At 43.9% G+C, this 26,846-nt stretch overlaps 1 protein-coding gene and 1 pseudogene across 2 annotated transcripts in view; one reads left to right on the forward strand and one right to left on the reverse strand.

Annotated features, from left to right (window-relative positions):
* GALNT10 (polypeptide N-acetylgalactosaminyltransferase 10) overlaps positions 1–26,846 on the reverse strand; it is a 218,290-nt gene that overhangs the window by 85,435 nt on the left and 106,009 nt on the right. For both annotated transcript variants that reach the window (XM_039257471.1, XM_039257472.1), the window contains one exon: positions 9,704–9,870. In XM_039257471.1, coding sequence (XP_039113402.1) covers positions 9,704–9,870 — 167 coding nt within the window. The remainder of the gene's footprint in view (positions 1–9,703; positions 9,871–26,846) is intronic.
* On the forward strand, positions 8,344–8,451 carry LOC120248996 (annotated as a pseudogene).

The raw sequence follows: 26,846 nt of genomic DNA on the forward strand, positions 1-26,846 counted from the left end.
ATGGGGAAGGGACATCACTGACCAGATGGAGCCAGGGCCACACCCATGGTATTAGTGACCGGCTGTCCCTGCAGGAGCAAGGAGTAGGCCACCAAACTGACTCTGTCCCTCAGCCAGAAGGCAGGAAAAAGGGGTTTGTCTACAACAAAGAATATTTACAGTCAACTCTACTCAGGGGCCAGGTCTATTTATAGGTCATTTTCATTCACTCATGAATTCAAGCACCACTTCTGTCTTAAGGCAGCAGGGACAGGTTTTCCGGGAAAGGTCAGGCCTGTTCTTTCTTCCCACCTCGTTAAAACAAAATCTGCTGGCTGTTGTGGAGATTCTGGGAAGGTAACTTGTTTGAGTTTTATATTAACATAGGTTGGAGTGCAGTTGTTCTTTAGAATATTCTAGACCACATATTTTGACAGCATACAGGAAAAGAAAAACCTTAATGGTTTCTGAGAAGACTGGGCACAAATCACAGCTTTATAATTCCCTCTGTATTCACCCTCACTGCAGATTATTAGCAATGCCCAGTAAATCCCATGTGTTAAGCACAGGCATGGAGGACACACAGTTGATGGTGGGTGTTGCTGGTTATTTTGAGATTCCTGGATGCTAATAAATACTGTGGGCATCTCTGAAGAGGTCTGAGCATATGAAGCAAGCAAATGAAATTATTACTATTATTTTATTATTCTGGGAAGAATGGACATTTTGGTCTTTCAAGAGAAGGAACTGAGTGTTTACAGCATCCAGAAAAGCTGGAAGAGGCAGTCTGAATCTGTTACCAGAACCAACGTGACTAAATCACACAAGAGGAAGGGATGTTACTACGGCCTTCCTACACGCTTATTTTTTGTCCCATATAATGATGTAGAAGTGGCATTTTCGTAAGATCTCTCTACTTGAGATAGTAAAGCTAGAGCCTGAAGAGAGCCAGAGGATAAATTAAACTCACAATGCCCATGAACACAAGACTGACTGGCCATACTGAAATTTTCTCCTTTCAATTTCTGGAATAAGTAAATCACATGTGAGTGTGTGGACTGGGCCTTCTTAATCTTCAGAACTGACAGGTATCACCTATTTTTGGCTATGAAAACTGGTTACACTTTAAGTCCTCAATGTTCACAGCTGTGCAGGTACTTCTGGATTCAAATCAAACCAAAACTGACTCTGGAGTTGGGGGTTACCTGATAAAGACATGATTGAACTTTTTAGGGGCTGGAAGTTCTGCAAGAAAACTGGGAAGAATCCTTGAAGTATCTTTCTGCAATGAGCTCATTTTACGGCGTGTCCGGTGGTAGCAGCAGAACAGAGCTAAAGCCTACCTTTTTGGCCAGTGTGCTTCATTAATGGGCTAGAAGCTGTATTATTTAGAGAACTGTGCCAACATTTACAATGAATGACAGCAGCAGAACATATCTATTAGACATAGGCATTTCTTTACCTGAAAGTTTTGTTGTTGTTCTTACCTAAAAGTCATTTTACTCAGGTGGTGGGGTGTGGAGAGGAGGTGAATTTCTTGTACCTTGGTTTGCACTGTCTACTAAATGTGAATTTTCCCTTAAGGCAAATGTTGGCCACTAAGAGGCTCCCTATAAGATGAAATGTAACATGTTTAAATCACTTACAACAGTGTCTGGTACTCAGTAAGTGCTACACAGATACCATGTGGCATTACTATTATTGCTGGTATTGCCGGCTCCTTTCCGGGATGCAGACAAAAATTAGCCCTTTCAGCTCCCCCACCAATTGAGTTAAATGTGAATGATGTGAAAAGACTTGGTTGGTTTGAACCAAATCAGCTTAGGTACGGAGGAACCTCTTACTTTCATTTTGGCCTCAAATTTCATGTCCCTCAACACTTTACGTAAACAACAGTTCACGTCAGCCCTAAGCCAAGGGCTTTCTGTGGGCATCCTTCTGGAGGCCTCATTCTAAGGACCTCTGATAACCTGCTCTACTGGGTATTCCTTCCTTCCGTTACGTTTTTAAGGAAACACTAAAACAGTGGAAAGGGGTAGGTTTTAATCCTCACAAGAAGATCAGGAGAATATCAGCAAGTTAGCACAGCTGTGCTATGCCCAGTTTTTAAAATGTAGAAGGCTCACCCACGTCAATAGAAACATCACCTTTCTGAAAATATAATGCAGCTACTTTCTACTACAGAAACGATTCTTTCCCAAACATCAGGGTTTTTGATGTTTCAGATGCAATCCGAGCGATTTATTTGATTTTTTTTTTTTTTTTGCTATCTCTATAAATCATTTATACAGTGCTTGATTCACAAAATTCTGGGTTTTTTTTTTAAAGACGCACAAAATATCCCATAAACATATTGACTCCTGCATCCTATGTTCCTGCCAGATAGCCACCAAAAGGTTTATAGATTTCCCTCATTATAAACTAATTGATATGCTGTAACAGCTCTAATCTTCTTAGGAGTCCTCTCCTTTGGATTCCAAGAGAGAAGCATTGTAGATGTCAAAGATATTACAGGAGAAGAGAATCAAGAAGCCTGTGGATTTTCTTAGTGGTGAGACTGACACTTAAGGTATGGGATTCTTAAGATTATGGAGCCCATCGTGGGGAAGATCGATCCTTACTGTCAAGTGGGATTACCAACAGGGAGGAGATGAGCTCAGTACCCCCCATATCTGCAGTTTCGTTTTCTCTGGTTTCGGGTACCTGCGGTCATCAGCGGCCCCAGATGCCAGGGATTCTCCTTCTGATATGTGGTCAGAAGGTCAACAGTAGCCTGCCACCACCTCACAGTGCCTCCTTCATTCACCTCCCTTCACCTCATCACGAGGCATTGTATCATCTCACATCACCACAAGAAGAGTGAGTAAGGCACAAGGAGAGAGAGAGAGACCGCATTCACTTAGCTTTTATTACAGTGTATGGTTCTAATTGTTCTATTTTATTATTAATTGTTAATCACTTGCTGTGCATAATTTATAAATTAAACTTTATCACAGTTATATAGGTATAGGAAAAATATGGTAAACACAGAGTTCTGTACTATCCATGGTTTTAGGCTTCCCTGGGTTCTTAGGACATAGCCCTCACAGATAAGGGGGGATTACTATACTCTAAGTGCAGGTAAGCAGCTTAGGTCACTTACCGCCAATCTCTTTGAGCCTCAGTTTGGTCATCTGTAACATGGAACTGTTTATTCTGCCCTCACACTGTAGGGGGAACAATATTTCACATCTGGGGTGGTCAGGGGAGGTGATGCTGGGGAGGTCAAAATACAGACTGTCACTTTACCTGTGTGGCCTGCTTTACCCTCTCCACCCTGTGGTGTGCTCATTGGCATAGGCTCTGCCCTGCCAGGGAGGCTCACAGTTCCTCAAATGCTAAGCTCGTCCATGGGTCAGTTAGTTCAAGAGGAAAGCGGTAGGAACAGATCGATGTTGTGTTCTCTGGATCAGCCTCTCCAACAATACAGCTAATATTGTCGGGTCACTGGACTCCTGTCTCTATTTCACAGTTGACTCAGAGAAGAAAAGATGTGACAGTCATTTTATAATGACAAGGGCAACTGATTGTAGAAACTTAAGTAAAAGAAATCTGGATACAAAGTTAAATATAACTTTACTTTATACTTAGGATGTTCACTATACAAAGTGCAATGTAAAGGCACTAAATGTAGAAGAATATTATCTAGTTATTAAAAAACAGATGAGTTAGCTCTATATCTTTTGACCCAAGGAATGTCTATGATAAATTAACAGGAATAAAAGGAGGAATGTGTACAGTATGACCTCATTAAAAGGAAAAAAAAGCCATGTAGAGATTAGGGGTAAAGGTTTTAGTATCAGCATGAATGGTTTTAAATCAAAGCTCTGCTTCTTTGAGCTAAGTACACATTGGCTACTTATGTAATCTCTCTGTATCTCAGTTTTCTCAACTATAAAACAGGGATAGAAATACTACGTTTTTTTAACTAGGCAAAAGGGGTTTGAGATCATTGAGTCCAGTGGTTTTCACATTGGGAAGGAGAGAACCCACAAGAGTGCTATGGTAATGAATGAGTGAATTCACTTAGCACAGAATAGGTGCTCATTGGCGCGCCTGGGTGGCTTAGTTGGTTAAGCGTCCGACTTCGGCTCAGGTCATGATCTCATAGTTTGCGAGCCCCGCATCGGGCTCTGTGCTGACAGCTCAGAGCCTGGAGCCTGCTTCAGATTCTGTGTCTCCCTCTCTCTCTGACCCTCCCCTGCTCACAATCTCTCTCTCTCTCTCAGAAATAAATAAAACATTAAAAAAATAAAAATAAAAAACAGGTGCTCATTAAGTATTAGTTCTTGTTATTACATGCTGTTACATGTTAGTATTATTATGCAGAATGGTCTAGAATAATACACACGAGGCTATTAACATGTTACCTCAGTTGGAGTGGAACTAAAAGGGGATTGGGAGGGCATGAGAAAGAAAGTGGAAATGAAAAGACACTGAAGACCAAAAAAAATCTACAAAAGACAGACAGGCATGTGAAAAGATGCTCAACAGCAAATATCATAGGGAAATGCAAATTAAAACAAGACACTCCTGCACACCTATTAGAATGGCAAAAATCCAGAACACTGACAAGACCAAATACTGGTGAGGATGTAGAGCAAGAGCAGTTCTCGTTCATAGCTGCTGGGGATGCAAAATGGTACAGTCACTTTGGAAGAGAGTCTGGCAGTTTCTTACACAAGTAAACATACTCTTACCATGGAAATCCAGCAGTTGTGCTCCTTGGTATGTACCTAAGTGAGCTAAAAACACGTCCACCCCATGTATATGACAGGTTTATTCATAAGTGCCCAAACTTGCAAGCAACCACGATGTCCTTCAGTAGAAGAGCAGATAATTAAACTGTGATACGTCCAGATAATGGAATATTAGTATGCACCAAAAGGAAACAGGCTATAAGCCATAAAAAGCCATGGAGACACCTGAAGTGCATATTACTATGTGAAAGAAGCCAATCTGAAAAGGCTGCCTAGAGTATGATTCCAGTTATCTTACACATTCTGGAAGAGGCAGAACCATGGAAACAGCAAACAGCTCAGTGGCTGCCAGGGGTTAGGGGGAGGGCAGGATGAACATGCAGAGCACAGAGGAGTCTTAAGGGAGTGAAACTATTCAGTATGACCCTATAGTGGAGGATATATGTCCATCATACATTTGTCCCACAGAATGTACAGCACCAAGAGTGAACTCCAATATAACCCTATATGTTTGGGGTGATCATGATGTGTCCACATAGGTCCATCAAGTGCCACAAATCTGACTCTGATGCAGGTGAAGGGCCACGGCCTAGCTATGTGTGTGGTGGGGGTGGAGGGGTATATGAGAACTCTCTGTTTTCAGCTTCACTTTGCAGTGAACCTAAAATTGATCTAACAACTAATGTCTATTAAAAAAAAATCCCCTGAGATGGGGGGCGGGGGGGAAGCCTAAATGTTAATAGTAATTGCCTGCAGGTGATGAGGTTATTGGAGGGCTCATCCTTCATGCCTACCCTGGGCTCATGCTGCTCTCTTAGTCTCAAATACTCTTCACCCCATACCCCAGGGAGTAGTATCTACTGGTCCCTTGGGATTGAGTTTAGCTGGCATTTTCTCTGGAAGTCTTTCCTGAACTTCTCTGTGCTCCACAGAGCCTGGCTGTCCACCAAGGGCCACACGCTCCGTGGTCTTACAACAGTCTCTTACCTCATCTGTCTGCCCGTCTAGATGTGAGTCTTTGTAGAGAAGTCTGTGTTAGTTAGCCCTGCTGTATCCCTAGCATCCGGCACAGCATCAGCAACAGTCGATTCATGAGTTTTGTTGAATATATGAATATGAATTAAATCGAGACAAGTGCAGGAAAAAAACAAAATAAGCAATATAAAACTCATGGGGAAAGAAGTGAAGCAACACAGTGGAGGTGGGGAATAGCCATCCCAGCAGCGGTGAGGTCCTGGAAGCAAATGAAGGCTGAGAGAGGAATGGACACGAGTGCCGAGGGACAGGGTCAAGAGCGGTATGTTGAAATGCAGATCAGGGAAGGACAGAATGGACTCCCTGATGTGCTCCCATGACTGGCATGGTATGACACAGTGCATGTCAGAATTAATAAGCCTGTCATGGAAAAGAGGACCTGACTCTGGCTTCACTGCTGAGGGACTCTACTGTGTGAGCTAATGGGTCCAGCAGAGTCTATAATCCTCCCAGCACCACTCAATGCCAGTGACCCATCAATAGCTCTACAAACACTTTCTGAGGAATTCCTTCTAAGGGGGCGCCTGGGTGGCTCAGTTGGTTAAGCATCAGCTCAGGTTGTGATCTACCAGTAGCGAGATCGAGCCCTGGGTTGGGCTCTGTGCTGAAAGCGTGAAGCCTGTTTGGGATTCTCTCTCTCTCCCTCTTTCTTTGCCCCTCTCCCACTTGTGCATGAGCTCTCTCCCTTTCTCTCTCAAAATAAACAAAGACTTCCTTCTACATGTGTTTGTTTGTTTACTGATAGGGAGTAGAGTTGAGTCATGAGATCATACTACTGCCTTTCATTTCTGTAACTCATCAGCCCAGGTAGCCCGTCGTTCATCCGAGAACAATCATACTTTCCATTATTACATACCCTGTTTCTCTGCAAAACCAACCCTATTTGAAAGCAGGGAGGAGAAGGAGAAAAGGAACAGAAAAATACAAATGAACAAAGAGGTCTCTCTTATTTCTCCTAATAAAAATTCTGCCATGCGGCAGTGCAGTCTGGAGGCAGGTCTGCTCCCCTACATCTTTCTCGCCCACTAGTGCAAAAACATCTCTATGTCCTCTTAATCCTCAAGCAAAGCTCACACATTTGAAGAGCTTTTGGACACCCCTGGAAACCTCTGCAGTGCTCTATCTGTAGGCAAGGCCAGAATTATCGTGGGGTCAGCACTAGCCTCCAGTCTAGTCCCCGGTGCTGCCTGCACAGAGCTCTGGTTCTCATTTCAAGCCTTCATCTGCTCCAATTTTGTCTCCCACCAGAGGTCTCAACCCTTAGCTGAATTACAATTAGTTGCCCTGAGGATCCTGGGGGAGACTCGTTTCGGAGGAGGAAGCCTTCTGCTGGGCAGCATCAGTCTCGCCTGTCGTTAGCATCTATGAATTTCAGCTCCGAGAACTGCGTCTGCTCACGTGGCCCAGAGGCATCGGTCTTTTGTGATGGCCCACATTTTGTCGTACTTTGGACAGGCCCACCATAGTTCTGAAATTGTTTCTCCCAAATCTCATTTTTAAAACAATCACTGCTGAGTAAGTTTTCTTCCAAAGCTGCCTTAAGAATGCCTTCTCAGAACAAGAATGATGATTACTTTTCTGAAAAATGCAGGTTGCAAAACCTGACAGCTAATATGCAGGACTGAGGGGTGTCAGGTAAGAGTTCTCCTCTGGGGTGCATGTCTGATTCACTGAGGAAAGGGGGCAACCATTAGGGGCCTTAGTTCTCATTCTCATCTGTGAAATGGGATAGGTATCTGTTCTCTTCCTCATCTTATTAGGGTCTGGCAACGGCACCACATTGGATCGATATTTTTGCTCTCTGGAGAAAGAAATGCACTTGGAAAATGTCATTCTTATGAAATTTACCTCTTTCTCAAGACTGTCACATGCTTTTATTATTGGAGGGTGGGTGTACCATGTTATTTTTGTCACCAAGTACAACACTGAAGAAACTGGGATATTAGAGGTGCAAACCATAAGTCTAGATTGGATGTATTTGAGAATGAGCTCTTTTTAGCAAGAACTCTGCTCTTTAATACAATAGAAAAGTAATTTACTGAGAAGTGTCCTTGGGGAAAGAGAAGAGCAATGCACTGCTGCAGATGTTTCTTAGAACCAGCTGAGCTGAGGAGGGACAGGCTGCACTGGGAGCCCTGAGACAGGACTGCTGTCCCCCCTCTGCGACCACCAGCTGTGTGCTCTTGGCCTCGGCCCATCTGTAAAATGAGCAGCCTAAGCTGTAGCTGTGATCATCACACATTTTAAAGCAGTGCAGCTCCTCTTAGCGAACACCTTTTCAGGAACTGATTATATACCATGCCAGGGGAGGGACTTGCACCCCACCTGCACCTGCCACGTTCACCATACTGCCCACAGTACTCCCTGAGGCATCCTGTGCCCTTGCTGCTCTGAGATGCACAGTGAAAGTCAGTAGCCTAGACGGTCTTAAAAATCTTTCTAGCTGTTCAAGGAGAATCGCTCACTTCTGATCCAGGTGATGTTTGGTTTATTCCCCCCACTGGAGGACTAATGTCCTCGAAAGAGATCCTACCAGGTGCTGTTGTGGGTCTGCCTCCAAGACAGCTGATGCTTCAGAAAACAAGTGACTGTCTACGGCCATACCACCCTGAACGCGCCCGATCTCGTCTGATCTCGGAAGCTAAGCAGGGTCGGGCCTGGTTAGTACTTGGATGGGAGAAAACAGGTGACAGGGACCTGAGGCCAAGCACAAAGACACAGGCTAGCACAGTAACAGAAGGAGCATCTTGTCTTCTACAGCCACATGTGTCCCTGTGGCTGAAGATGGCCCTGCTACTAAAGTGGCTTTGTGGGAGGTGGGGGTAGCTGCCATGTATTTCCTTCCTTCCTCCCTCCTTGTTCATTCATTTGCTAATTCACAAACAGTTCTGAATCACCTGCTCTAGACCATGAATGATCTAGTGACCCAGTAAGCAGGATTGACAACCAATAGGTCCACAAGCAGCCATGCAACTATGCATGAAGAAGAGTGAAAGGTGAAGGGGAGGGGCGGGGGGGGGGGCACCTAGCTGAAGAAGGTGTGAAAGGAGCCAGTCATGGGAAGGGCTGGGAAGAGGACGTCCAGGTAGAGGGAAAAGCATGGGTGGATTCCAATGCAGGATGGAACTTGGCCCGCCCCATGAGGGCCCAGCTGTGGCTGGTACACAGAGAACGAGAGTGAGTGAGCATCACCCTTACTGCTGTGGCCCTCAGGAAAGACAACGGCAATGAGCCCACTTAGAGCAGGCAAGCGGTAGCTCAGTCTTCTCCTCTGGAAAACGGGCTCACTCAATCAGTACCTTCTCTGATGTACCTCTCCCTTTCCTATGTCTATTCAAGAGGCCCCAAATCAAAATATTCACATTTCCAGGAACCCTGGCAGAAAGGGATGCTAGATGTCAGAGTTCTAGCCAAAAGTCTTTCCCTGGAAAAAAAAAAAAAAAAAAAAGACTCCTGAATGAGAAGGCAAAATCTTAATTAAAAAAAAAAAATAGAGGCTTTATTCTCTTTACCCTTTCAGCTTCTGCTGGTCTAAAAGGCAGACTTTCCAGAGGTGTAGCAGCCAGTTTGTGACCATGAGGATCAGGAAGCAGGTATAGCAAAGCCTCATTCTTTGATGATAGCCTGAAGCAGCTGCACCAATCCTGGGTCTTATCATGAAATTAATGGATGAATGAACCCCTTATGTGTCTAAGCTATTGTTTACCAAGTTTTCTGTTATTTGCACTTTAGTTCACGTCTACATTGACATAAACAGGATAAAAACAGAATGTAATTCATGTGTTGTTATGAGATACTGTGTACAAGGCCATGGTCATGGCGGGGCACAGAGCAAGCATCAGTGAACGGTGGCCCATACATTTGTGCTGCTGAAGAAGAAAACCTGCCACACCTTTGCCAGTCACTTGATGGAGCACGGGGGACAGGAAGGTGGATGGGGTGGGCCCTACCTCGGTCACTGAAGTCATCAACCAGCACGATCTCAGCGATCAGCTCTGGGGGCGAGCGGTTCAGCACGCTGTGGACGGTGCGGAGGAGGGAGGACCAGCCCTCATTGTGGAAGGGGATGATGATGCTGGTGTTGGGGAGCGTCTCCAGGTAGCGCTTGCTGTTGCAGCTAGTGGGAGACACAGGGGACAAGAAGAGGTCAGGTTCGGCTTTCTGCTTCCCAGGAGAACTCAACGAGCACATGGTTTGGCTAACCACAAATCCCACTCTTTTCCAGCTTTTAGGGAACGAGTGAGAGCCAGGGGTACCTCAGTCACTTCCGAACCTCCTTCCACTCGGCATCCCAAAGTCTGGCCTCCAATTCCTGCACACACAGTACACAGGGATATGTATACAAGAGTCCCGTGACTCTGTATGAGAGCAGTTGCAAACCAAAGACAGCCGGCACTGAGGGAGCAGCACTGGGGTCTGGGGCTCTCCATGTGCTGACTTGTTTAAGCCTCAAAAGCAACAGGAACGTGCTCACCCATCCTCAGGATTGCCAGTGGAAGACAGAGCTTCAGTAAAACTCTGGCCTCTCTCCCTACCCCTTGCACATTCCTCACCAGTGGAGGAGAAACCACTTATTCATGAGTTTGGAAGAATAAACTCAGCTTCACTGGCTCAGTCCCCTCTGCTCTCCCTCCATGGCCTCTGCACGTTTTCTCCTCTGCTCTCCACCAGTCATGTGGTAAGCTTGGGGTGGGAAGCCCCGCCCTATGGGCCTTTAATACCACTGTAACACTCCCAAAGAATTACATAGTTCCTTAATATCATCAAGTATCTAGTTGGTGCTCCAGTTTCCTTGATCTTCTTATGTCTTTTTACAATTGTTTAAATCAGGATCAAGACAAGGCCCACATGCTCCCTTTAGCTCATGTGTCTTCTAGGTCTCTTTTTTTCCTTACAATTTATTTGTTGAAGACACTGGGTCATTTGCCTTACTGGATTTCCTACAGTCTGCATTCTGCTGCTTGGATTGCTATGGTATCTCTGAACATGTTCCTCTGTCCGCCCTTCCTTGGTTCCTGTACATGGGTAGTTAGATCTAGAGACTTGAACTACTTCAATGAGATACTCTGGCAAACTCTTCCTAGTGGTGTGAGCATCCCAAAGGAAAAACATACTGTCCAGTTATCTTTCCTTTTGTGATACTGGTGGCCATGGATGATCAACGTCTAAATTCCTCCTTTCACCGGGGCTTTGCAAAATGGTGATAATCTTATTCTATCATTCTTGACTTACTAGCTGGGATACTACAATGAAGAAAAATGACCACATCGACTATTTGTTTACTCCAAGGTACAGAAAAGATATGATACATTCTTGATTATCAGTTTTTAACTGACTTACCTCCCCAGTATATTCCAAAGATAGCCAATTATCTGTTTTCATTAGGAACCCATAGATGTTAACACAGTATGTTTCAGTTCAGTGCAAATATTATTCTTACTGGTTCTCAAATAAAACCATCGTTAGCCCAAGAGGGTCTTCTCAAGTTGGCTTCGAGTCCTCTGGGTATGAGCCCAGACTATTGGTAACTTCCTTGTTTTCTGACAAAATATTACAAAAGATGCTCCAGGCTTAACTTGTACATTTCCTGCCCTCACCTGGATCAGTCATTCTGGATGGAACCCTGACTCCTGATTATCACTGATATCACCATTTGGATCCTGCAATACAGGCATGAAGGGCCTTTGTTAACTACTGGGTTGGTTAAGGTTTCTATGCCTTTACAATGGTCAGAGTTAAAAATATATTTCAGTAGATTCATCATGAGTTCAAGCTAAAGTTATATCATTAATATAGAAGACTATAGAGTTTTGAGCCTTAATTTTATATTGCATCTCCTATTTAATTGAGATATAATTCACATACCACAAAATTCAACATAAAATTCACCCCTTCAAAGTGTCTAATTCAGTAGTTTTTAACATACTTCACAAAGTTGTACAACCATCACCACTATCTAATTCCAGAACATTTTCATCACCCCCAAAATAAACTTCACATCCTTTACCAGTCACTACCCATCTCCCCTCAGTCCTTAGTAACCACTAATTTGTTTTCTATTTCCATGGGTTTTCCTATCCTGGACATTTTATGCAAATAGAATCATATAATATGTGGCCATTTGTGCCTGGCTTCTTTCATTGAACATATCTACAAGATTCATCCATGTGTAGCATGAATTAGTACTTCATTCTTTTTATGGTTGAATAATATCCCACTGTATGGATATACTATAGTTTATATATATATTCATCAGTTGATAGACATTTGAGTTGTTTCTACCTTTTGGCTATGTGAGTAACAGTGGTACAAATGTTCATGTACAAGTTATTGTATAGACATGTTTTTAGTTTTCTTGAGTATACACCAAGAAGTAGAAATGCTGGGCCATAAAGTAACTCAACGTTTAACTTTTCAAGAAACTGCCAAAAAGTTTTCCAAAGTAGCAGGAACATTTTACAATTCCACTAGCAACCTCGGAGGGTTCCAATTTCTCCACATGCTGACCAACTCTTGTTATTGTCCATCCTTCTTATTACAGCCATCCTCATGGGTGTTACATGGTATCTTATTTTGGTTTGATTTGCATTTTCCTAATGACTAATGATGTTGAGTATATTTTCATATACTTGTTTGGCCATTTGTTTACCTTCTTTGGAGAAATGTCTAGTAAATAGGTATTTCCATTTTAGATTGTTCTTACTAATGAAAAAAAATACAATTGATTTTTTTATACTGAACTTGTATCCTATAATCTTGCTGAACTCACTTATTAGTTCTACTAATTTTTGTGTATGTGTGTATTCCTTAGGATTTTCTATATATAAGACAATGTCGTAAGTATATGGAGAGTTTCAGTTTTTCCAATCTAAATGCCTTTTATTTCTTTTTCTTCTCTAACTGTTCTGGCTAGAAACTCCAGTAAATGTTGAATAGAAGTGGCAAGAAAGGACATCTTGTTTTGTTCCTGGTCTTAACGGCAAAAGCTCTCAGTCTTTCACCAATAAATGTAATGTTAACATAGGTTTTTCAGGTTGATGAAGTTCCCCTATATTCCTAGTTTGTTGAATATTTTTACCATGGAAAGTGTTGGATTTTGTCAAATTCTTTTACTGCATATACTGAAATGATCATATGGGTCTTATTCTTTATTCTATTAATAAAATGTATTACACTAGTTGGTTTTCATATGTTGAACCAACCTTGCATTCCTAGGATAAACTCTACTTGGTCATGGTGTATAGTCTTTCTTATATATTGCTGAATTTGGTTTGTTGGTATTTTGTTGAGGATTTTTGTATCTATATTCAAAAGGGATATTGGTCTCTAGTTTTCTTGTGATATCTTTGTCTGGTTTTGTATATTTTAGTTCTTTAGCTAAAAATCTAGGTTTTTGGGGCACCTGGGTGGCTCAGTCAGTTGAGTGTCAGGTCATGACAGGTTTCAGCTCAGGTCATGATCTCATGGTTTGTGAGTTCAAGCTCCAAGTAGGGCTGTGCACTGCTGGTGCAGAGCCTCTTTGGCCTCTCTCTCTCCCCCTCCCCAACTCATGCGCATGTGCTCCCTCTCCCTCTCAAAATAAATAAATAAAGCCTTTAAAAGACAAAATAATTTAAAAATCTAGGTTCTTGATATTAACATAGTTACTCATTTGCTTTTTCCTATAACATGTAATCATTTCAGAAAAGCAATACCAATGTTACTGCCAACAATCTGATTGTATAAAATTTGAGATTCTTTTTGTCCTTCATTTCTTTTTGTCTATGGGGTACATTTCATTAGAGTATTAGAGATTTTCTCCGGGCCCAGAAGATGGGACCTGAGGACCAGGCAGGCGCAGAGGGAATGACAAAAGTGTCTACTTTGTCTCCAGCCAGAAGCCAGGTATGGTAGGCAGAGTAGTAGCCCAAAGATGTCTAAGCTTTAATCCCCAGAAGCTATGAATATGTTACTTTATGTGGCAAAAGAGACTTTGCAGATGTAGTTAAGGTTAAGAACCCTGAGATGACTTTGAGGAGCCTGGATTACCCAAGGGGGGTCCAATGTAACCACAAGTGTCCTTAAAGGTAAAGGACCTTTCTGGCTGGCTCAGAGAAGTGAGAAGGATGGGGTAAAAAACTGAATTATGAGAAAGACTAAATTCACAACTGCTGGCTTTGAAGACTGAGGGAGGGGCTCATAAACCAAGGAAGGTGAGCAGCCTTTCGAAGCTGGAAAATGATCCTCAGCTGATGGCCAGCAAGATAACAGGGTCTCACTCTTCACAACTGAAGTCTGCCAACAACCCAGAGAAGCAAAATTCCCCCAGAACTCCCAGGAGGGGACGCAGCCTGGTCGCCACCTTGATTTTTGCCCAAGGAGCCCCATGTTGGACTTCTGATTTATGGAACTGGAAGAATAACTCTGTGTTGTTTAAACTGCTAAGTTTATCGTAATCTGCCATGGCAACTATAGAAAACTCATACACAAGAGTCACCTGTGATACCCAGTCTGTAAACATTATTTGGAAACACTTAAAAAGTAGATCTCACAAAAAAATCCTCACAAGTCTCACCTGGCAGCAGTGGGCTGGGGTTGACAGTGGACACTCCTCTCCATGGGCCAGTTGCTCTCTGGGCCCCCTCAGCTCTTGCCTCTCCCCACAGCCTTACTCTAGAGTTGCTTCAGTCCCTTGCATTACCTCCAGGGCTCCTGGAGACCTTGTAAGTTGATAGCCCAGAAGTAAAAGAGGGAGGTCCTCAAGATTGGTAAGACGGTTTCTGGAGAAAATGTGACAAGTGGGGCAAGAAACATAATAAAATGTCTCCTTTCCTATGCCACTGTAATACATTGTTCAACTGTCCAAAGGCACCTGGGTCTCTCTGTAACGTACTTTGAAACATCTCAAAAAGGAAAACAGACTGACAGGTGGAGAGTGGAGAGAGGGATGGAAAGATATATGATAAAGTCAGTAGAGGAATGCTAACTGCAGAATCTAGATGGTGCACATGAGCGCTCAATGTGCAAGTCTTTCAGAACTTTTCTGTAGGTTTTGATAATTTTCAGAAAGAAATGTGAAGGGGAAAATGGGTCAAGGTCACAGTCCCCTTGGTTTCAGATTATACCTCTGCTAGAGCCACCAAGGGAAGCTGGGCAGGGGATAGGAATGAACCCTTGGTGTCTGGCAGTGAGCTCAGTTCCAGCTGTGGAGACAGGACCCCCCCCCCCCCCAATTCTGCCAGTCTAGTTGACTGGACAAGTCAGTCTCTTTCCCCTTGGAGCCTCTGGACTTCTTTCCCAGGCTGTCTTGCTCCTGTAGCTGGCTTGATTGTTTTTATCCAGGCCCTAATGCAGCTCTCCTCTGGCCCTTCCCCCACCTCTAATCCCTTTGGTTATGACTGCCAGCTTTCTCTGGGAGCCGTCTCTAACTTTTCGTTGGTTTTCACGAATAAAGCACCTCTTCTTAAAAATCCCTTTCCCTTAACTCGGCTAGGTCCTCTGTGGCCAAGAAAGACAGGCAATATCTAGTTTGCTAGAGAAGTTCCTGCCTTCCATCCAATATCACAGGAGGCTCGTTCAATTGAAGCAGGATTGGAGGGGGGGAGGGGGGCGGGCAGCTGGTGGTAATAAGTTGCCTGGAGTCCACAGGGTGAAATACAATAGAGCTATTACCTTGCAGAGAGGCCTGGCTCTCTCAAACCCCAGGCTGGGCCCCACAGCCCGCCTGGAGACATACAAACACCAGCATATATTAAGGGAAGTAAGGCATGCTACAATAGACTAAATCCACTTCTAATTTAATTCAATCATGGAACTAAAGAATATTCAGAACTCAAATGAAAGGCTCAGCTCAGATCATAGCCTTGAACATGTACCTTTTTAGGGGGCCTTGGGGGCTACTTTTTTCCTCCCTCCTCTATCCATCCACTCATTCAGTGACTAAATAAACATACAAGGACACTGACTTTTGCCATAGGCACTAGTCATTAGTTTGGTTCCAGCTTACTGGAGGCTCTTTTTTTAAATAAAAACTTGTGTGACATGCTGAAATGAATCTCTCCAGGCTCCAGCAGGAAACTTGGTTACACAGACCTGCCCAACAGCCACTTTCCCGTTGGGAGTTCATGCAAAGAGCCCCTTCTCTTCTTATCAGACCTCAGGTCACTGCAGGAAGAGAAGGCCTGGGGCTGGTGGGGAGGAAAGAGAAGGCCATCCCCTCCCCAGTGACACCCCCATCTTAGCAGCCCTCTTTAAGACCTGTCTGCATTTGTGTCCTGAGGGTTCAACACTGGGTGGTGGAGCAGGCCCAGTTCTTTGGTGCGTGATAAACATGAAGCATCTCTTTGCCAGGTTCCTTCAGAAAGCAGCCACGGGAATGTGGTCTTCAAGAAGGGATACTAGGGCACTGCTCCCAGGGCTAGGAGGCTGGGCTGGACTATGACCAGACAGTAACAACTCTGCCTTCCCACAGGTCACTGTGCCTGATGGTTTACAGAGAACTCTTCCTCTTCTCTCCTTTAATCTGCACCAACCGCATGGAGGGAGATGAACCAGACAGTGCCACATAAGGAAAATAGGGCCCAGAGTGGTAAGTGACTTGGATCCAGGACTCAAATCTAAATAGCATTTATTTATTTATTTATTTATTTATTTATTTATTTATTTGAGAAAGAGAAACAGAGCACAAGTGGGGGAGGGGCAGAAAGAGAAAGGGAGACACAGAATCCAAAGCAAGCTCCAGGCTCTGAGCTGTCATCACAGAGCCTGATGTGGGGCTTGAACTCAAAAACTGTAAGATCAAGTCCTGAGACAAAGTAGATGCTTAACTGACTAAACCACCCAGGTGCCCATAGATGGTGTGTGTATTAAAATAACACTTCTTTTAGCCATTCTGACAGATGTCAAGTGATTTCTCATTGTGGTTTTAATCTGCCTTTCCCCAATGAATACTAATGTTAAGCATCACTTGACACCTGTTGGAATGGCTAAACGAAAACACACACACACTCACATACACACACATGTAAGTGTTGGTGAGGATGTGGAGAAAAAGAAACACGTGTGCACTGTTGGTAGGAATGCAAACTTATGCAGCCGTTTGGAAAACAGTATGGAGGTTCCTCAAAAAATTGAAAATAGAAATACTGTATGATCCAGTAAGCCCACTACTGAGTATTTCCCCCAAAGAAAACAAAATCTAATTGAAAAAGGTACATGAGCCCCTATGTTCACTGCAGCATTATTTACAATAGCCAAGACATGGATGTCTATCGATAAGACACTGGAATATTACTCAGCCATAACGAAGAATTAAATCTTGCCATTTGCAATGACAGGGATGGAGCTAGAGGGTATGATGCTAAGTGAAAGAAGTCAAGAAAGACAGATACCATACGATTCCACTCAAATGTGGAATTTAAGAAAAAAACACAAATGAACAAAGATAAAAAGAGACAAACAAAAGAACAGATTCTTAACTAAAGAACAGATGGGTGGTTACCAGGAGAGGGGAATGGGTGAAATAGGGGAAGGGGATTAAGAGTACACTTATGGGCACTGGGTTATGTAGAGAATTGTTAAAAATCATTATATTGTACAGCTAACACTAATATAACACTGTATGTTAATTATACTTGAATAAAAAAATACCACAGTGTTTTTCTTGATGACAAAAGTGACAGTTGCTCAGGATAAAAGTCTAAAAACCACAGAGAGGCTAACAAACAACTCATAACCACAGGAACACCCTAACACCTGGGGCTCACCTCTGCTACACATTTAGGGAATGTCTTCCTTTGCACTCTTCTCTGAACATGTATTTGTTCCTATGACGTGGCAGATGGCAAACCCACTTGATAGCGTTCAAGTCTCTGTGGGCTCCCAGGTGCAGCATGGCCTCTAAAGTTCTCAGAAGAGCCCCTCTAGGGGCAGAAAAGAGCAGGGCAATGCCCTTGTAGCGGTCAAAGCAGTGACACTGTGGAACGTCCAGCACACCAATCTTGATGCCCTTTGCCTCAATAATTTTGGCCCCCAACGGCACCATAAAGGAGGCACTGTGGAGTTTCAGACCTTACAACCAACTCAAGTGAAAAACAGTCCAGCCCTTGCACAGGCAAGTCCATCACCAACTCGGTTCACAATCTGATGAGGTCCCAACCCAACAGGGCAAAGTTTAGTTACACATGCACAGCATAAGGACAGAGGGGCATGGCCTGGGCTGTTCCCTGACCCCCTCTGAAATGTGAAAAGGAGAGAAACAAAGTGACCATCCATCTTTAGGGAAAGAGTAAATAAATGGTGAATACTTCAAACCATGGAATACTGATAGGCAGTTAAAAAAAAAGGTGGAAAATGATAATGATGATAACAGAAAATATCTATTAAGGATTTCCATTATTCCAAGCAATGTTCTGAGCACTTTATATGCAGAAAGTAATTTTATTTAATTGTCACAACACTCCTTCAAGGTAGAGACTTTCATTAGTCCCTTACAAAGAGAAGGATACCAGGCACAGAGAAACTAAGTAACTTGCATAAGGTCAAACAGCTGGTAAGGGCTAGGGCCTGGGTTTAAACCCATCTGCCCTTTATACATATTAATAGTTTTATAGGGATAATGTAGCAATGATATGAACAAGCCAAAACAAGAATGAAGAGATAAAAGACAAAAATGGAGGGAGCTGGGTAGGAGTCTGATGCCCTGGCTTCTAGTTTCTGCTCCGTATGCAACAATCCAAGCCCTCTCTTCTTCCTGGACCTCAGGTGCCCCCCATGCCAGTAAGAGAACTGGACAGGTACTGTGGGCACGTCCTAGGTGCCTGCTCTGTGTTCTTTCTCCTTCTTTGGTAGTAGCATCCTGGTTTTCCTTGAGGAATTTTCCATCTCTCAACTCTATAGGGTTCAGGGGGAGGTCCCTGCCTTGCCTTGAGGCTGGGTAAGGGAGTCTGGCTTAGCCAATCAGAACACTGCATCTTCCCAACCACAGTGACCATTCAGGAACAGGGTGTAAATCATTGCTGAGATAACCGGGAGAGCGATAGGCTCTTTTCTGCTGAAACTGAACATGGGAGGATAGAAATCTGGTCTGCCTGGGGCCACCACGTGTGCTCCCTGTATTAAATGGAATTCAACAGAATAGAAAACAGAGCCAAGAGCTGGAGAAAGGTTCCTACTGGTATCATTTGGGGATTCCGATCCAGCTAGAGATGAAGCCAAGCTGTGCTACGCCTTTCTAGTTCCATGAGTCAATACATTTTCTTAAGTCAGTCCGAGTTGAGTCTCTGTCACTGGTCACTCAAAGATTCCTTGCTGTTTTAACTGGATCATCATCTCTAAGCCCTTTCAGTCAAATGAATCTATTTTGGACCTAATGATGGTTTGTGAAGGGCAGAGGCAGAAATGGTTCCCCAGGAGTCACCTCTGATCTGTAGCGGGTAGCCTCTGTCTCCCACTGCAGAATTCATCACTGCTCATCACTGACTGAAAGGCCCTGGGCTGAGGACTGTGTGACCTCCCAGTGGGAGGCAGTGGGACCACCAGGAGATAACTGAGCCCATCTGTGATGGGACAGCCTCCAATTTAATACTCCCTAAAGGATTTTGAGCTCTTAGGGCACAGAGACAAATCTAATATACTGGCCCTTAGGATGTACCGTCAGGGCTTAATGCCGGAGCACTAGAATATAAAAGAAAAGAAGTCAAAATCAAAGGGAAGAGTTTCAAAAATCTTCCCTCCAAGTCAATTTTGAATAGAATGATCCAATCATTGAAGGGAATTATGAAAGACACTTAATTCCCTTGCATAGGATGCCATCCACAGACCAAACTGAAATGCAAGTCAGTTGAATTAATCTGATGTTGTATATGCCTAAGGGAGCAAAAGTGCTCTAGACCTGGGTTCAAGTCCTGACTCTGCCACTCTGCAGCTTTGAGATCCCGGGTTAGGTTTCCATCCCCACTCAGCCTCAGTTTCTTACCTATGATAAGATGGGATGGTAATACCATGAGAATGTCATAACTAAGACTGCACATTTAAAACAGCTACCTGGAGGAAGTAGCTAGCTCTGTCCTTGGAGATGAGTAAATGTGGAAGAGAAGTCACAACAAAGAGAATGTTTCTGATTTCAATTCTCTTGGAATTAGGGATGGATATTCCAGAGAAAGACATGGGGCTTTAGTAAGGCTTAAATAAGAGTTTTGCTCTTGTAGACATGAATCCCATTCTTGGTACCCCAGGCTTTAGCCAACTCATGGCCAAACATTCTCATTTGCTCACTCCCTGAACCATGCATGTTTTCAAGAAATGTTTACTGATCACCTACTATGTGACTGACGCTCTGCTAAGGCCTGGGATTACACTGGTGAGGAACAAGTGACTGTCTCTAGGGGATACAGTGTTGAATGAGAGGCAGACAAATAAATAAGCAGTAATAAATTATAACAGTTTTTCCTACTTCCCTGCATGCGTCTGTGAGGCGAGAGCGTCTGTGAGGCGAGAGCGTCTGTGAGGCGAGAGCCTAAAGGACAAAGCACGTAGCCATTAGGAATAGTGTATCCTCCTGTCCAGTCCTGCAACTTGCCAACAGAGAGTAGCTGATTAATGGCTGCTGGGCTGAACTGGAGTTGGGAGGGTCTAGTCCAATCCTTTTGTTTAACAAGTAAGGAGGTGATGCTTACAGAGGCTGCATGGAGATCCCAGACCACAGGCCAGTGGGTGTTGGAGTGGGACTTGGCACTGGCTCTTCAGTTTAGTTAAAACACAAAAAAGAAAGCCTTTGGAAACCCTGGATGTAAAGAATAAATCTGAATCCTACATAGTTTCAAGGAGCTGGTGTCTGCAGTCATGTTCCAAGTGCTGCCTGTGAACTTGGCAGGTCTGTGAGTGGCTGGACCACAAAGCCTAGAGATGTGGGTCTCTGGGGGTTATGATGAGCTTCAGCATATACTACCACTAGGAGGAATGTGGATGCTTTCAACATCCTTGCTGAAGTCCATTCAATGTTTGTTCACATTTATCAGAAGTAGTCTGTATGGATGTGGAGCCGAAAAGACCAACTATTAGTTGAATAACCTTGGACAAGTTACCAAACCTGTGTAAGCCTCAGCTTCCTCCTATTTAAAAATGACTTTACTGGGATGAGCTGAGACGTGAACAGGATAGGAACGTCGACTTTACTGGGATGAGCTGAGACGTGAACAGGATAGGAACGTCTTGGTGCTCTGTAAACATATGGGTGCATCAAGTGCCATCTTGGTCTAAAAAGAAACATCTGTGCTGATGGTCAATCATGGTGCCTGCCTTGACCACGCCTGAGGAAGGCTGAGAAAGAAAGGAGTCCTGAGTGGGTTCCATGACCATACTGTCCCTGGCCATCATGGTGCCTGGGATAGGAGCAGAGCCCTGGCCCAAGGGCAGCCAATCCATCAACTTGTCAGCGGTCAACGGCCTAGCAAGAAATGTGCCTAAATAGGGGGCACTAGGCCAATCAAATTCTCTTTCTTGGGGATACACCTTGATGTATGGAAAGGGAGTCTCAGAGTTAATGAGGGAGGCTGACACAGAGATAGCTGATACAGAGAAGAGCTAAAGCCTCATAATGATGGGATCCAGAAATTTCTACTGGTGAGGGGGGTCATAAGACAATCTATGCCATGGTTCTACCTCCCCCTCCTGGGGAGGCTCCTGGAGAGCCTCGCTGGCTTTTCCCACATTCCAACTCTGCCTCCTTGCAGGGGGATTGGCTCAGTGGTTAAAGTAACCTTGTGGCCAAGGAGTCCATTCTCGGGAAAGAACAACAAAAACAAGCATCCAAAAGTTGCACTTGAGCTGAATGAAGTGTTCTTATTTCTTCTTCATTACTTTGAAAAGAATGGATTCTTATAGAATTAAGATTTCTAAACTCTAGAAACAATACTAATATGGAAATCTGGACTTCCAGGTAATGGACAGGTGAGGCTGTTGGGCACACTGTATTGTTTCATATGATCAGCGATGCTCTGTCAACACCATGCCAACTGAACCACCATGACATCACAAGGAATTGTTGTTTCTGCAGCTCATGGTGTTTCACCACCACTGTGCTCTGAACACTATAGCAAATTGTTCTTCAGTGAATATAAGGGTGAGTGATGTGTGTGTGTGTGTGTGTGTGTGTGTGTGTGTTTTAAGGGAATGATCATTTGAAAAAATTCTTGTGGAGTAACTCTGTTGTTTGAAAACTCCCAGTGTTTGCACTCTTAGATAAACAATCTTCTTCTAGAAATGGGTTTACCATTTTGGCACTTTCTCATGGGAACTGAATCCACACCCTCCTCCGCCAAACAGATGATAATTTCGAGCTTTCCACTGACCAGATGGGCCTTTGGGAGTTGGTTTGTGTGTCTTGGGGGTGGCAGAAGCCAGGATCTCTTTGGGTTGAGGAAGAAGGCCAACTACTGTTTCCAGACCATATGCACAGCTTCCACATGAAAAGCCATTGAGAATCACTGAATTATGAAGGTTGGAAGGGCCTGAAGGTCATCTTGTTTGCACTCTTTATTTTATAGATGAGGAAACGGAGGCCCAGAATGGGAAGGGACCTTCCCAGTCACACAGTGAGATGACATACCCATATCTCAGAGTGGGACTTGAGAAAGGGTACTGCCCCAAGTGGCAACTGCAGGTGTGGGGAGGGATATGGCGTGGGCTGGAGACCCTCAGATCTGGGTCCAAGTCCCACAACTGTCATTTAGCACTGGGTCATCTTGGGAAAGTCACAGCCTCCCTAAGCCTCAGTTTCCACTTGGGTAAAATGGGGATATAATTCTTTCCTTTTGAGGCTGTCACAAGGAATGAAGGAGATAACTTAGGTGAATACACCTGGTACAGCATCTGGATCATAAATGTGAGTTTCCATCATCAAGAGGCCACAGAGTAGGTCATTTTCCAGCCAGCAAACGGTTTAAGTTCAGTACTCTGCTGTTCTTCGCTCTCTGTTTTGCATAAAGGATAGTCCCTTATAATAAAATATTCTCAGCAAGACTACGTCCAATGGGCTCTGGAGCTACCAAGAAGCTAAGAGGAAGTTATAAATAGCTCCAGGCTCTGGAACAAAAGGAAGAAACTGGGACTTGGTGGGCAGAGTGTGAAAAGCTCCTGCCCCCTTTCCTCCCTCCAGATGCAGATCTGGGGCCTCTCTTGACACATCCTTTCACCAAGCCTCTCTCCTTGGCTGGGATTTGGCTCCCAGCCCTTCTCTAAACCTCTCTGGGGGATGGGACAGGTGCTGGCTTTCTTTTCAACAATCTGGCTGGAATTAGAGGAGCCAGAAGATTAGTGTGACAGCATGTGCCAAGGCTGACATCTTTATGAAGGTCCTTTTCCATTCAGGGGAGGCTTTGCTAAAAGCCAGATACACCTACTGGCTCTTCCCTTGTCTCAGTGGACAGCTCAGAGGATCACAAAGGCTTGTTATTATTAATTATGCACCCTGCACTATCAGTTCATCACCACTGTTGCGCCCCCTGACCCGTGCCAGACTTCAGATACAAGCAGTATTTAAGGGATCTTGGTTTGTGCTATCTTTTCCTTCCCTTTTGAACTCACATTTTGGAAAACTCTTGGTTCAAACCTTATCTAGTTTTAAGACAGTTGTAAAAACAAAACAAAAAATTTTTTAAAGCACAAAGCAAAGGGGTGCCTGGGTGGCTTAGTCGGTTAAGCGTCCGACTTTCGCTTAGGTCATGATCTCGCGGTTCGTGGGTTCGAGCCCCGCATCGGGCTCTGTGCTGACTGCCAGCTCGGAGCCTGGAGCCTGTTTCAGACTGTGACTCCCTCTCTCTCTGACCCTCCCCTGCTCACGCTGTCGCTCTCTCTCTCTCTCTCCTAGAAATAAATAAAAAAACATTAAAAAAAAAAAAGCACACAGCAAAATCCAACAGTTTCTTTACACAGCTGTCCCACATGATAAAAGGGGATTCTCCCACAGATGTAACATGCAACATATTCCACTGTTCAAACTTTAAACACAGGCCAACAGCAAGAAGGAGGAGCTCTGGCTAATCAATACGGCATGTCAAGGTGCCCGGAACGATCGGCATGAAATAACAACCAGAAGGACCACACTTCAAATCCCAGTTGAATGCCAATTTCCAGGCACACATCGTTAAGAGAAAATGGGCTTTACTATCAAGATTCTTGACGGTTCATGAAAGAGGAAAAAAGAAAACAAAATTGTAAAGATCTGTGTTCAAGAATGTTGCTGCCACTCTGTGTCCAGAAACAGAACTGGAAACCATTGGTACAGCCATCGACAGAGCAAGGGCTGAGTGGGTTAGATTCTTGTGGAATATTACACAGCTGTTGGGAATGTTTTAGAAACATGACCGCAATATAATAAGTAAAAAAAACCTACTTGTAGAAGGGTGTCTGGGTTGCTCAGTGGGTTAAGCATCTGACTCGACGTTAGCTCAGGTCACGATCTCAGGGTTTGTGAGCCTGAGCCCTGTGTCAGGCTCTGTGCTGAAAGTTCGGAGCCTGCTTGGGATCCTCTCTCTCCCTCTCTCTTTGTCTCTCTCTCTCTCTGTCCCTTTCCCACTTGTTCTCTCTCTCTGTGTCTCAAAATAAATAAACTTAGTGAAAAAAAGCTACTTGTAGAATAAAATATATATAGTACACTCAGATTTTTGTAAAAAAAAAAAAAAACAAAAAACAACCAAAAACCAAAACCAAACCTAACCCCCTTCATATGTCTTTATATGTTGTACAAACAAAGGAAAAAAAAAACTACAGAGGGCTAAGCAGTTCACTTTCACTACCTAGGCAGATTTAAGATTGGAGATGGGTGGTGGTAGGGGGACTATTGATTTCTCCCCTCCCCCCAACACACCAAATAAGGTATGGAGCAAGAGGTTTATAGTCAGGAATGAATGATGTCCTAATCTACGTCACACGGCTCCTCAATGACCCCCTCTGCTTGTCTCACCCCCATGCTGCTCGGGACGCCGCCTCAATGAAGGGAGAGAACGGAGAATCACCTCTATCTCACAGTCATCTTTCTCCTTTTCCTTAAATCCTTTGAAGGCCAACACCACTTAGAAATCAAACTCATCTCTGTAACCAGTTTTACTGAGTATTATTTGTCTGCTCACGGACAAACATGTATTACTTTCAGCATAGTGAGTGAAACACAACCTGAATAGTCTTCTGCTTGTGTCTATTTATATTTCTCTAGCCAATCCTGATCACTATGACTGGTCCAAGAACCTTGACGCACAAAGGATTCGAATTTAAAAACTGTCTCCCTCCTTTTCTGTGAGGAATGGGTCTCAGTCTGTGTGTGATGCAGCAGAAAGAGCATATGCTTGGATCCAGGTTTGGGTCTTCTCTGCTTTCTACTGGCTGAGCTCAGCTGAGGTTCCGTTGGTGCATCCTTAAAATGGAGCTAGTGATCCTGGTTAGATACAAACAATTTCAGAGAGGCTGGAATTACAAAGAGTTGTTAACAGCTTTTTTGTAAATGAGAAGACAATGCTGAAACCTAAAGGAAAAACATATGATCACACAAAACCTCAAAGTGGGAAGAAGTAAAACCAGGCAGGCTGATAAATTGCTCAGCTCCATGCTAGGCACACAAGCACTTGATAAATGAGAGACATTGTTATTATTCAGAGAGAACACAGCATCCATTTCTAGAAGATTTCAAAAGTGCATTTGTCTGCAGAAATGATAAAAGAACACAAGCCACACATCAACTCGTGTGGATGTCAAGTGGTTTTTGCCCAGCGTAAATTGTAGGGGATATATGTGCCCATTTTGATTTTTGGTTGACAGCAGCCATTTTTGCTTACAAGCCATTTATCTCTGTAATTTCAACCCAAGGGCTGAATTCAATGAAATTGAATTACTGAAAAGAAGTCAATTTGAGAGATTTTATTGGCTGCCATTTTATCGTAAGGCTTATGAGCACCTTTACCTTCCAATATTAGGTCCAATGGATCAATAACTGTTATCTTGAAAGAAACACCACTGTTCAGAAGGGAGTCGTTTAGTTTCAGAGGAGAACTGATTTGAGCCTCCTGAAAAATCAGTGATGCTCCCAAAGAAATCTGGACTTTTTCCCTCTCCCAGCTCACAAATCACTCAGGCTACAGCCCTTCTCTCCGCCCTCCCGCCCCCTCCTACACAACCGCCTTGGTACCAGCTGCCGAACTGGGCAGTCTTCACCCCTCCCAGCCTGAGCATCTTGGGGGTGCTCATCTTACACTGAAGTGCTCCATTATAGAAGTGTCAAGCAAGCTTATTCCAGCAAAAGAATCATGATAAAAAGGGTAAAAACTGCTAATACTTACTAAGTATATCCTCCAAGCCTGTCACTGTTCTAAGGGGGTCTGACAAACCTCTCAGCACGGTGGCAGGTGGGAGAGGGGTGGGTGTGGACTCCAGCCATTCACTCCCACTGCACAGGGGAGGAGGGGGTAGGCACAGCCCCTGCAGTGACCCCAACGTGCACACAAACTCTGTCGTCCCACACACCGCACCGCAGACCACAGCTGATCTTGGATCGCTTTTAGATTTACTATCCATGATGCCTCAGGCACTTCTTGCTATTCAAGGAAAGCAAGTTAATTAAAACCACAATAAAAACATAGCAACTCAGAAAGAATCCCATCACCATTTCCATTTTTCACAACATAAATGGCACCATTTATTAAACTGCCTACTTGGCCTTGTCACTTGGATGTTTAAGAATGTCTTAAACTTGACTGAAATAAAAATCTTGATTTTCCCCAAATCTACTCTTCTCAAAGCTTTTGTTCCTGTAAATGGGAACTCCATCTTCACAGTTGCTCTGGCCAAAAACCTCGCATTGTCTTGGTCTCTTCTCCCTTTTTTTTTCTTCATATCTATATTGTCTATAAGTAAATCCCCATCATCATCTCCACCTTCAAAATATTTCTAGAACGCGGCCACTGCTTCCCTGCTCCTTCTCTGCCAAGGTGGTCTGAGTCATTGTCCCCTTCTCTGCCTGCCTGGCTGTAATAAACTCCTAACTGGCTTCCCTGCACCGCTCTTAGCCGCCTACAGTCTATTCTTAACATAGCAACTGATGTGATCCTTTGAAAATGAAAATCAAAT

Source organism: Hyaena hyaena, unplaced genomic scaffold, assembly GCF_003009895.1.
Source record: "Hyaena hyaena isolate Hyena2069 unplaced genomic scaffold, ASM300989v1 scaffold_619, whole genome shotgun sequence".
Lineage (NCBI taxonomy): Eukaryota > Metazoa > Chordata > Mammalia > Carnivora > Hyaenidae > Hyaena > Hyaena hyaena.